General features: G+C 44.3%; 1 protein-coding gene across 7 annotated transcripts in view; it reads right to left on the reverse strand.

Annotated features, from left to right (window-relative positions):
• PLCB1 (phospholipase C beta 1) overlaps nucleotides 1–9,860 on the reverse strand; it is a 666,388-nt gene extending 656,528 nt beyond the window's left edge. For 3 of the 7 annotated variants that reach the window (XM_048842562.2, XM_048842563.2, XM_048842567.2), the window contains exon 1: nucleotides 9,539–9,859. In XM_048842562.2, coding sequence (XP_048698519.1) covers nucleotides 9,539–9,637 — 99 coding nt within the window. In that variant the 5' untranslated portion in view covers nucleotides 9,638–9,859. Of the gene's footprint in view, nucleotides 1–612; nucleotides 676–9,538 lie in introns of those variants that run through there. The other 4 variants (XM_048842561.2, XM_048842566.2, XM_048842565.2 and 1 more) reach the window with 3 other exon arrangements.
• Nucleotides 9,861–11,977: the final 2,117 nt, after the last annotated feature.

Consider the following 11,977-nt stretch of genomic DNA (forward strand, 5'->3'; position numbering starts at 1 on the left):
AGGACTGTTAATAAGATTGAATAAGTCAACACCACTGTCCTGTGCAATGAATGAGCCAGGAATCCTGTGGCAAAATAGTATGTGATTATGTAATTAAAGACTGTATCATAATGCATACACACAAGGGACCAAATTAAGTTGCACAGGCAATCTTAATTCTGGCATTTCCTAGCTTTTAATTGCTTGATTTTGCAACCTTACTAATGGTCTTTTAATGTGGTTTGACTGTAGTAACGAAAAATGTATTTAATGTTTTTTTTTCTTAAAAAGCAAAGTTTTGTGTAGAAAGTAGAGCAGGTCAAAACTTCTTTAACTAGAACTTTTTTCAATCAAATAAGAACCTTTTTCTCTAAACTGCAATTTATTGCATAAAAATGTCAATGTTTATACTTTATACAAGTTTTTCATTTAAAAATAACCCATCTTGTTTCAGTAAATCAAAAACTTCAGTGATCATTTTGAAATGTTTTAGTTAACAAAAAGCCAGTTTTTGGTGGCTGACACATTTTGATAGCCACGGTTTTTCTCCATTTTTTTCCACTCTGCTAGAAAGCATTTTTGAACAATGAAGATAATGATACATCAAATTCTACTGACAGAACTTATATTTACCAGATTAAAACAGATAAGGATTTCAGTCCTTTCATCATTATCTGGCATAGCTGTTTGAAGGATAATCCAATGCTTGGGGCACTAGCTTGTGACTTCAGAGACCTCACTTCAAGTCCTTTCTCCACCTCAGACTTCCTGTATGACCGTAGGCAATTCACTTAGCCTGTCTGTGTCCCAGTTCCCCATCTGTAAAGAGGGTAAAATAGAACTTGCCTATCTTACACGGATGTTGTGAGAATAAATATAATAAAAGTGTCAAGGTTCCTCCCCCACTCTTAACTCTAGGGTACAGATGTGGGGACCTGCATGAAAAACCTCCTAAGCTTATCTTTACCAGCTTAGGTCAAAACTTCCCCAAGGTACAAAATATTCCACCCTTTGTCCTTGGATTGGCCGCTACCACCACCAAACTAATACTGGTTACTGGGGAAGAGCCGTTTGGACGCGTCTTTCCCCCCAAAATACTTCCCAAAACCTTGCACCCCACTTCCTGGACAAGGTTTGGTAAAAAGCCTCACCAATTTGCCTAGGTGACTACAGACCCAGACCCTTGGATCTTAAGAACAATGAACAATCCTCCCAACACTTGCACCCCCCCCCTTTCCTGGGAAATGTTGGATAAAAAGCCTCACCAATTTGCATAGGTGACCACAGACCCAAACCCTTGGATCTGAGAACAATGAAAAAGCATTCAGTTTTCTTACAAGAAGACTTTTAATAAAAATAGAAGTAAATAGAAATAAAGACATCCCCCCTGTAAAATCAGGATGGTAGATACCTTACAGGGTAATTAGATTCAAAAACATAGAGAACCCCTCTAGGCAAAACCTTAAGTTACAAAAAAGATACACAGACAGAAATAGTTATTCTATTCAGCACAGTTCTTTTCTCAGCCATTTAAAGAAATCATAATCTAACATGTACCTAGCTAGATTACTTACTGAAAGTTCTAAGACTCCATTCCTGGTCTATCCCCGGCAAAGACAGCATATAGACAGACACACAGACCCTTTTTTTCTCTCCCTCCTCCCAGCTTTTGAAAGTATCTTGTCTCCTCATTGGTCATTTTGGTCAGGTGCCAGCGAGGTTACCTTTAGCTTCTTAACCCTTTACGGGTGAGAGGAGCTATCCCCTGGCCAGGAGGGATTTCAAAGGGGTTTACCCTTCCCTTTATATTTATGACAAAGAGATTGTGAGGTGGTCAGATATTAAGGTAATAGAGGCTGTATATGGAATTGAAAATCATTTTCATATCCTTTTGGGATAAGAGTCTACTCATTTTACAAGATAACCTTGGGGCCAAATCTCTGTCCCAATAAATGCTTTCCAATGGAGTTCAATAGGATCAGAATTTATCCTGTGATGAAATATTAGCTGATTGAACATCTGAAATATGATTTGTTTAAATTCAGTATCTGATTTTCTTCTTGTGTTGCAAGAGAACGGTTATACAACATTTTCCCACTAGTTTAGATAACAGTGTATCCTTCCCTACTTTATTTTTGTTCATTATATTTGGTCCGATCATTGCAGATTAAATATAATTAAAGAAAAACAAACGGAACACGTTGGACTCAAGAGAGTTCCAAATCCAAACCGGCTGGAAAAACAAAGTTGTTCAGTTGAGTATGTTTTTCTTCTGTTTTTTAAAAAAGGAAAAGTCTAATCTCTGAATATATCTAAGAGCAGACCAATGTTGGTTCATTTCTGATGGTCTCAGAAATATTCAGTAGTGACTGATTTGGACAGAATAAAAAAAATGCCAAAATAAAACAAGCTATATGACAGCCAATAATTTAAACCACATCTGAAAGTTTCTTCAAGGGAGAAATACATTCTCAGGCAGGTATTCACAACTAGTTTGTTTTATTTATTTCTACTTATCCATACTGATAATACTTGATACACGTACATATCTGGATGTTTATAAAGTATAACAAACACATCAAATGTTCTTGATAGTCTTCTGAAAAAAAGACGCCAAACAAACAAATAGGCCCATGAATTCTCCCGGATCAAATCACACTGCACTAGTCACCCACCAAGTTCAAAAGCATTTTATAAATGTGAGTAAAGATAATCTAGCACAGTGGCTCTCAACCCTTCCAGGCTACTGTACCCCTTCCAGGAGTCTTGATTTGTCTTGCCTACCAGCAAGTTACATCTCACTTAAAAACTACTGCTTACAAAATCAGACATAAAAATACAAAAGTGTCACAGCCACACTATTACTGACAAATGGCTTCCTTTCTCATTTTTACCATATAATTATAAAATAAATCAATTGCAATATAAATATTGAACTTACATTTCAGTGTATAGTATACAGAGCAGCATAAACAAGTCGTCTGTATAAAATTTTTGTTTGTACTCACTTCGCTAGTGCTTTTTATGTAGCCTGTTGTAAAACTAGGCAAACATCTAGATGAGTTGATGTACCCCTTGGAAGACCTCTGCGTATCTCCAGGGATACAAATACCCCTCGTTGAGAATCACTGGTCTAGCAGATGAGTCCTTATGAAGTCTACTGAAGAACTCTGGGTTCAATTCCTGACTTCACTCTGAACTTCCTGGGTGAGCGTGGGCAGGTCACTTAGTTTGTCTGCACCTTTGTTCCCCTGCACCTTTGTTAAAATGGGAATAACGTTTCCCTACCTCCCAGGGGTATTGTGAGGATAAAACCCATTAGTGGTTTTGAGGGGCTCAGGCGCTACTGTGATGAGTAGATAGGATAATGATATTTACCCCATTTTACAGAGGAGGGTGTGGAGGCAGAGAATGGTTAAGTGATTTGCCCATGGTCATAAAACAAATGAAATGGCAGAGCCCAGGGCCAAGATTTTTAAGAGTGAGCAGCGAGTCAACATGAGACAAACGGAAGAACCTCATTTTCAAAGGTGAGTGCTCAGCCCTTCCTAAAAATAAGACCCCTTTAAAGTATCTCAATTTGGGCACTCAGAATTCACTAGTCACCCTGGACTACCTTGCCCCCGGTCTCCTGACTTCCCACCTGGTGCCCTAGCCACTGGATGCTGCTGCGTGTGCAACAGTTCAATTCTGATAACTACATTTTTGGTTCAAACTGGGTGCCAGTTTTATGGCCAGAAAGTCGCCTAATTTAGGCAGCATTCCCAGTAAATATAACCTCTCCATTATTTATTGGTAGACTACACTTGAAAGTGAAAGTAAATAGCATAAGCAGCAAAGACCCAGTCAAAGCCTTTATGTAAAGTACATATTATCACTACGGAAGATAAGAAACTCTTTAAGTGAGAATTGAAAACAAATACACTTTTTTAACTTATACCATTCCATTAACCTGCCTTGGCATGCCAATTACCGCCACTAGACAATACCAGCTAAACGGTGTCCTAGCTCTGGGGCTGGTGCTACCTCGGCAATGTCTGTCCTGTTCCTGCTGGGGCCACACAGCGGAAACCATTATGCACAATGAGCAATTTGTATATAGTGGTGGTGCCGAGAGCCTTTGAACCAAACTGTAAGCCCTGTATATAATGGAAACCACTTCAAGCTGCCGCACCCGCAGCTCCCCTAGTTCCAGCAACTATGCACACAAAGCCGTACCTCCACCTACCCCATGAGAAAAACTCCTTTCTACTCCGGTTTCTTTAACTCACCCAGCTAGTAATATATCTGCCGTTATCAGGCCCCACCCCCTGCACTATCCCTAAACAAAGTGGACTTTGGAAAGCCTTACAACGTCACTTTGCAGTGAATGTAGTTCTTTTGAAAATGGCTTTAAAACTCTCCAAGGAAGAATTATTAAAACATTGGGTTTGATTTACTGTCAAGTGGCCAGAGTAAATTCAGTCTATAAATCTCCTCTTCCTGAAACGGTAACTGTCAAACACTGGGAACGAGGGACACCAGCGTGTCTACAGCACTGGCAGTCAAACCAATGTTTGAACAACCCAGACTTCTTTCCCTGCTACAAAAGGCTAAGATTGTTCCTGACCAGTGATTCTGCTCATCTTGATTTTTGGAAGCCTAACTTGAGACAGCTGAAAGGATCCCTATTTCGGAGAGCAAGGTGCTCAGCCCATTCTGACAATCAGGCCCCCCTGTAAGGAGTCTCAAGCCAAAACATCCTTCAATGGGGAAGCAGATGGCTATGGAGATATTATATAGTCACCTGTAATCCTGGTGTATGAGAACTTCACTTGTCTCGTAGGATAGAGGTGTATTCTCTTTTATTTAAATAAGATTTTAAATGGATTTCAACGTACAGGACAGGAAATCCCCTGCAGAACACATGGAATTTCCAGCCTTTACGATTGCGTAGATTGCACCAATTTAAACAGTCTAAATTGACAGAAGATTATTGCTGCTCAGAGCACAGTCAATGAGGTCAACAAGAGTCTTTCAATTGAGATCACCTATGCACTTCACACAGACATTGGATCAGGCCCTATACGAGGCGTGTAGGTGACCAATTTGCACTTACGAGTAGATGAGGGTCCACATCACACATTTAGCATTGCACATGTTGCACTTCTTAGTGGTCTCAGCAAAGTTACTAGATGGATATTGGAGGGCAGTTCACTCTCTAACACCTAGGAATGGCTGCTCCAGGCCAGGTTTCAAGCACACTACACTGGTGGGTCAGTTTAAAAGCTTACATTACTACTGCTTCTGCCAGCATCTCACCCCAGCATCATTCAAAGAAGTACTAAATTAATTCTTTATGAGCTATTGCTTTACTCTTCATCCAACACATTGTGTGACTGTGTGATAGCCACTAAGTGCTACTCTGGGTAAAATCCTTTCAGCACTCCCATTTGCAGAAAGCTATTTTCAGTGGCTTATAACTCATCTGGAAAATTTTGCTCTGGGCTGAAACTTGGTACAAGTCACAAGGTTTTGCTGAGGAAGAGCCTTTGTTTTACGAGATGTGAAAAGAAGTCAATATGGTCATTTTTCTATTAGAGAAATAAAACAGACAGGAAATGTGCTGTATGGGAAAGCATAGGTAGGCGATAATGCTGTCTTGACAGAGGAGTGGATCAAATCTTTTCCATATCAGATTTCTAGGGTTGTACCAAACACGAAAAAAGTCGTTTTCAGGTGCTTTGGGGAGGCCAAAACAACACAAACTGAAATTCCAGGACCAAGTTCTGTCGACTTGTTACTTCAGTGGTAATTTGGCTCTGCCTACAGACAGGACCAGTATTCATGTATGGGAGGAGGAAGGGGGTAAGAGAAGAATAGCTAATTATTTGTTTAGTAAGATATTTTCAAAAGCACCTAAGGTATTTAGGAGCACACGTCCCATTGATAGTCAAAGGGGCTTGTGCTCCTAAACCCCTTAAGCACCTTTTAAAATCTCCTCCTACAAAAGCGGATTGTGGGAAGTATTCTCCCCTGCCTCCACCCAACAAATATTTCATAAGGAACCTTAGTGCATGAGCTTAACTTCTCTGCACATCCGCTAGGTTGACACAATGGACCCAAAGTAGTTGTAATGGTCTATTAGGTTTTATTGTCATGGTAAGTTCTTTAACATATTATGTATCATCATTATTATGGCTTATTGTTTCACAGAGGAGCTCCTATATACACATTTTCACACTTTAGACCATAAAGCCTCAGGACAATGATGCTCATTAAAAAAAAAATCTCTCTGAATACAGGCACTGTATGTCTAGTGACAATTTAAGGTATGAAATGTTCCATACTACAGTAGGGATCACTTCCACTAAAATATTTTTCCCTGGGGTGATTCCATTGCTGGAATGAGGCATTGTGGGTAAAAAAATATTAAAGAAAAAAACCCTCTCACACACACTAAGTAAATTGCAATTAAATAAATCAAAAGAGAGTTAAGGCTCAAAACTATTTCAGTGTTATGCCCATGGCAGGTGTCTCAGTGCCAGATAATCTCAGTCCCATTTCTACATTCATATATGTTCCAGAGAACCCTCCTCACTTAGAGAGCCCACCAATAAAGAATGGGGCGAGGCATGAGGATCTATTCTTGTGTATGAGGTTGCAGGATTGGGGGGCTCATATGTGCCAGATATAACAGGGAATCTATAACAATTAATCTTGATTTAGGATTTATATCCTTTGTCAATTTTTGCTAACAACCTTCATGCTTAATATTGTGGGTGGTTTCATTTAGTCTATACAATACTAATATATAGTCATAATTAAATAAAAAAATCCTGTAAGTTATTTATACAGGAAGACTCCATTTTCACAGAGTGCATCTCTTCACCTATACACATTTCTGAATTACGGTGCAGTAATAGCCCTCACAAATAAAAACGAAGGACCAAATTCTCTGCAGACTTAACTCTATCAGCTAGTTTTATCTGCAGATAATTTAGTCCTATCTTTCAAGGTAACAATATCCATGAGATATTGCAAACAATTCTGTTCTTGTCACAGTTACACATTCGAGGGCCATGAAAAATAGGCAAAACACATAATCCATGTTTGATAACTCCTTGTATTCTTCACCTGGAGAGTATAAATCACTGTTAATTTGCCCTCAGCATATATGTAGTTTATGAATTTGCTGGCAAGATTGCTTATCAAAAATATATATATATATCTCACAGCACTAAGGCTGAAACTGTGCTGTGATCTACAATACAGCAAATCTGATCGGTGAGAACTCACAGGTGTCAACTCAACCCGAACAGCAAGTGAATCATCCATTTTAGATCCAAATCTACCTCAGGCACTATGTGACCCTGGTGTTATCTCACTGTTTATAACTGTAAATTATTGGCACAGTCATGAAACTCAGCTTCTAGGAATCCCTTAATAAGTAAATCCCCATTGCTTCAAGACTTCCCTCCTAATTTTTTGGTGTTGCATGCCTCACTGCAAGCATTTGTCACACATTTATGAAGGTCAGGATCACACCTTTAGTCTCTTGACAGGTTGAGAGCAATGGTAACATGATACTGTGCAACAGAACGGGAGCAGTGAACGGCACTTTCTCTTTGCTGTCCCATTAGCTGTTACTGCGCATGTCTCTAGAGAAGTCAACTTTACACAAGAATTTTTCTTTTTGAGCTGAGCTAGTATAAAAGGAGATCTCGAAAACTAGTTCTTCTCAACAACTCTTGCCATTCAGTCTGTGCAGCAAGTCGGTCTTCTCCTTTATGCCCAATCCATATACTTTCATCACAATGCTGCCTCAGTGCACCCATCAGCACCAGCCCTGGTGGGGTGTCCATTTCTCTAGCTGTGTGTGGAGGGCAGGAATCCTTGAGGTTTTACCACAGGAGCAACCACTGAGGGATGGGATTCACAAGGAACCTGCCCCCTCTGTTTCCTTCCACCCGATGCTATATCCTCCCCACTCATAACTGGTGGCCCAATGCTGGGGAGGAGAATGGTATCCACCCGGTCTCTGAAGAAGTCCCTAGCACAGCCTATAGGGAGAAAAAGAAGTCCCAACGGCTAATCGGCTACCGTTCAGGGGGCAGCATAGACCTACCCCTCTCCCACACTATGTAGCAATGCTGAGATGAAGAGACAGAAATAGTATTGGATGTTTCAGGGGAGGAAGGGATGCTGCTTGTGTGTGTGTGATTTTGTACTGAAGGGGTGTGAATGTGTTTTGTGTTGCAGAAACAAAAATGCACGAGAGCTTTGGGGGAATCAGAGAAGAAGTGTGTATGAGAGAGGGGGTCTTGTTGGGAGGCTTGAATGCATGTAGATTTTGGGAGGAGTCAAGGATTGTGAGAGCTGTTTGCCGAGGAAAAAAGGTGAGCGGGTACCTGTGATGTTCTTCATTTAGGGGATGCAAGGGTGTGTATGCACAGGTCGCGTGATAGAGGGTGGAGAGGCAAGCTGGGTGAGGTAGAAGCTTTTATTGGACCAAATTCTGTCGGTGAAAGAGACAAGCTTTCAGCCTATTTCAGGTCACAAGGTGGAAGGGGAAGAGAGTCCATAAAGAGAGAGGGAATGAAGAAGACTGGCGAAAGCGGCAAAAGGCTGCGAAAGTAGTCATTACGAAGAGAGAGAGAACACAGGGAAAGAAAGAGGAAGGGGACAAAAGCAAAAAGAATACACTTTAAATCACCATATATAACAATATAGGGGAATACAGGGTGAATTAGATGGAATACAACATAACCAAGAGACACCGGAGAGGGGAAAGATAACAGTGAATGAAGTGAAATGGGAAGAACAGATAGATGCAAGGGAGACAAAGTAAGTTCAGAAAAGTTTTAGCAGTCAAGAGGCAATTTAGATGTCAAAGGGTTACAATAAACAATAGATCCGAAGGTGCACACACTAACGTAGATGGCATGCTAAAAGGAATAGGGACAATAATTCACCGCCGGCATGGAAACAAATCCGTACTGTCAACCTGCTCCCCCTCCGTTTTAAACGCCCCCCACCCCCCGACTCATCCTCCAACTTGTATAATGCGGGCCGGCACCTGTGTGGCTTCCGGCCCCACACACTCGCCCTACGCTCTGGAAACAAACCCAGTCGCGGGGGAGGCCACACCACACACCGGTGCTGGCCCCAAACCCCCGGCACCCGAGCGCGGGCTCCTCCTTTTCGGAGGAATCATCCTCTTCCCCCGCCCCAACATGAAATTCAACACTCGGCAAGGACGCGGGGGGGCCCCTCGCTCTGCCCCAGCCCACAACAGGTGTGAGCCAAGGTGAGGCTGCCCCCCGCCTCCCCCGTCTCCCGGCGGTGCGCGGCGCGGTCCATGTGCCGGGCCGGAGCCGGGCATCCAGCCGCGCTCGGCACGTTGCCTTGTCCCCCATCCCGCCGCCCGAGGGGGCAGCCCGGGGGGTGGGGGGGGGACGCGCCTGGAGGGTGGGTAGAGGGACACACACACACACACACACACACACACCTTGTCCTGGAAAGGGAGAGGCGGGGGGGGGGGGACGGAGAAGGCGGGGGGGGGGCAGATCCGACTTACATCGTCCCACTTGACAAATTTGGTGCCTTTCTTCAGGAGGTCGGAGACGCAGACGGGTTTGAGCTGCAGCGCGTGGACGCCTGGCTGTGCCCCGGCCATGGGCAGCGCATGGAGGCTGCCCGCAGGAGGGCAGCCCCGGGCGGGGGGGGAGGAGGAGGAGGAGGAGGAGGAGGAAGCACCGGGGAGTGGGCTGCCGCAGCCGGGCGAGGGAGTCACCGGCGCGCAGGGGCGGCGAGCAGGCAGCTGGCGCGGCCGCCGGCGGACAGAGCCATGCAGCGGCGGCACATCCTATATACACGCGCGCCCGGCGCGAGCGCGCTGCCCGCCCTCCTCCTCCTCCTCCTCCCTCCCCAGCTGACTCGGCCCCCAACTTTCCTCCGCGCTGGGTCACCCGCCTGCCCGCGGGGCGGCAGCGCCACCTACCGGCACAAGGAGGCCGCTGCAGCCGGGGGGGGGGGAGGAGACAGAGTGGCGCGCGCGGAGCTGGCCGGTGGGGTGGGGGAGACTGGTTTTGCAACCCCCAGGCAAGGCGAAGTTAGGGGCAGGCCAGCTCTGGCTCTATATGGGGAGAGAGGGGTTAGCACAGCTGCAGCTTTTCCCCTCTCCCCCCGGCTCCAATCGCCCCCAGTATTTCATGGCCCTTTGCCAGCAGTCAGCTGGGGGGGCAGGGCCCACCTGCAGAACAGGTGACAAAGGCTTTCTCTGCTCAGCAGGAAGGGGGAAATCCTGGCCCCACGCGGGAGAACGCCCCTTGGCCTGCAAGCAGAGGCAAAATTCCACCCAGGAGTCTTATAGCTAGGGTGACACCCGTCCCTCCTGCCCAGGGACCGGTGACGAGTGTCCCCAGGAGCGCATGACATACAGGAGACAGCCCACATGCCAGCCAGCAATGATGGGGAAAATTCTAGTCTGGTACAAATGCCGGGGTTGGTTATTTGTTTTTTAAAGCCCAAATCTCACTGCCCCAGGTGGACCAGAGCCAAAGCCCAAGGGCTTCAGCCCTGGTTGGGGGGCCTGTAACCTGAGCCTTGCCATCCAGGGCTGAAGCCCTCAGTCTTCAGCCCCGGGTGGTAGGGCTTAGGCTTGGGCTTCAGCCCCGGGCCCCAGCAAGTCTAACACCAGCCGTGGTGAACCCCTTAAAACTGGGTCGTGACCCACTTTGGGGTCCTGACCCACAGTTTGTGAACCGCTGCTTTATATCATCAGTAAAACATATGGGGAAAAAATTATGTCCCTAACTTTCCTACACCTGTCCTTTATTTCCTTGAAACGTAGCCCACCCTACCTATAAAGAACACCATGCTTAGACACGGGCTGTATTTCCCGCTCTGCCATTGGCTGGCTGCGTTACTTTGGGCAAGTCATCGCACAGCCTTCTGCCTCAGTTTCCCCATTGTGCAATGGGAATAATGATACTGACTTGCTGTGTAGAGCACTTTGAAACCTATGGCTGAGAAGTGCTGTATAAGAGCTAGGGAGTATTATTGTAATAATTAAGCATTTCTCTTATTCCCTAACTTACTGTAACAGATGGTGTGAGAACACTGGGTTTGCAAGACCCAAGGGTAAAAGTTGTATCACACTTGCTATTTAGGTACAGTGTGACAGGTAGGGTTGTTAGTGGTTACAAATACCTCTTCAGAGAGAATAAAGTGCAGAGAAAGTTGAGGCTAAGTCTGGAAAATGTTATTGGGGTGCTGTTCAGACAAAGGGAAGAAATTCATTCGTCTGGAAATTGACAAATGAGGTGACGAAAGGGTAAAGACAACACCTAAAATCATCAACTCTTTTTGGGATCTAGTTATAATCTCATAGCACTGGTCTCTGGTGAGCCACAAAAGTGTATAAGAAAGGGGTTTTAGAAAGTTTTATGTTCTCTTCATAGAATCATAGAATATCAGGGTTGGAAGGGATCTCAGGAGGTCACCTAGTCCAACCCTCTGCTCAAAGCAGGACCAGTCCCCAACTAAATCATCCAATCCTAATCATCTCCAACTAATCATCCATACTGAGAGGTTTTCTTGGAATAAAGACCTCTGACCTTAATTCCATTTTAGGTATCCTTTTCTCAATTCATTTAAAGACAGAATGTGCACTAACATTCGAGTGACATCCTAAAACCAAGGTTTTCAAGAAAAAGGTTTTTGAAGAACAAAATCAAACATGCTCTAGCAGTGACCTTCTGCCTGTTGAAGAGTCACTGCAGAGATAAAGTGTCAGATGACGCAGCACATAAGAGTTCGGATTTCCCTGCAGAGGTTTCTGGTTGACCCTTAAGATTTAAAGGCAGCTGGTCAAACTTGTTCTAACTTGGCCAATGCAAATTATGCAGAAGGAACAGCCTTTGAGGAAATAAGTTTTGGGGTTGAGGATTGTTATTACAAATAATTCATTTGGTGTAGGTATATGTTTTTGAGATGTTTTAAAAATAAGTTACAA

This window comes from Caretta caretta, chromosome 3 (genome assembly GCF_965140235.1).
Source record: "Caretta caretta isolate rCarCar2 chromosome 3, rCarCar1.hap1, whole genome shotgun sequence".
Taxonomy (NCBI): Eukaryota; Metazoa; Chordata; order Testudines; family Cheloniidae; genus Caretta; species Caretta caretta.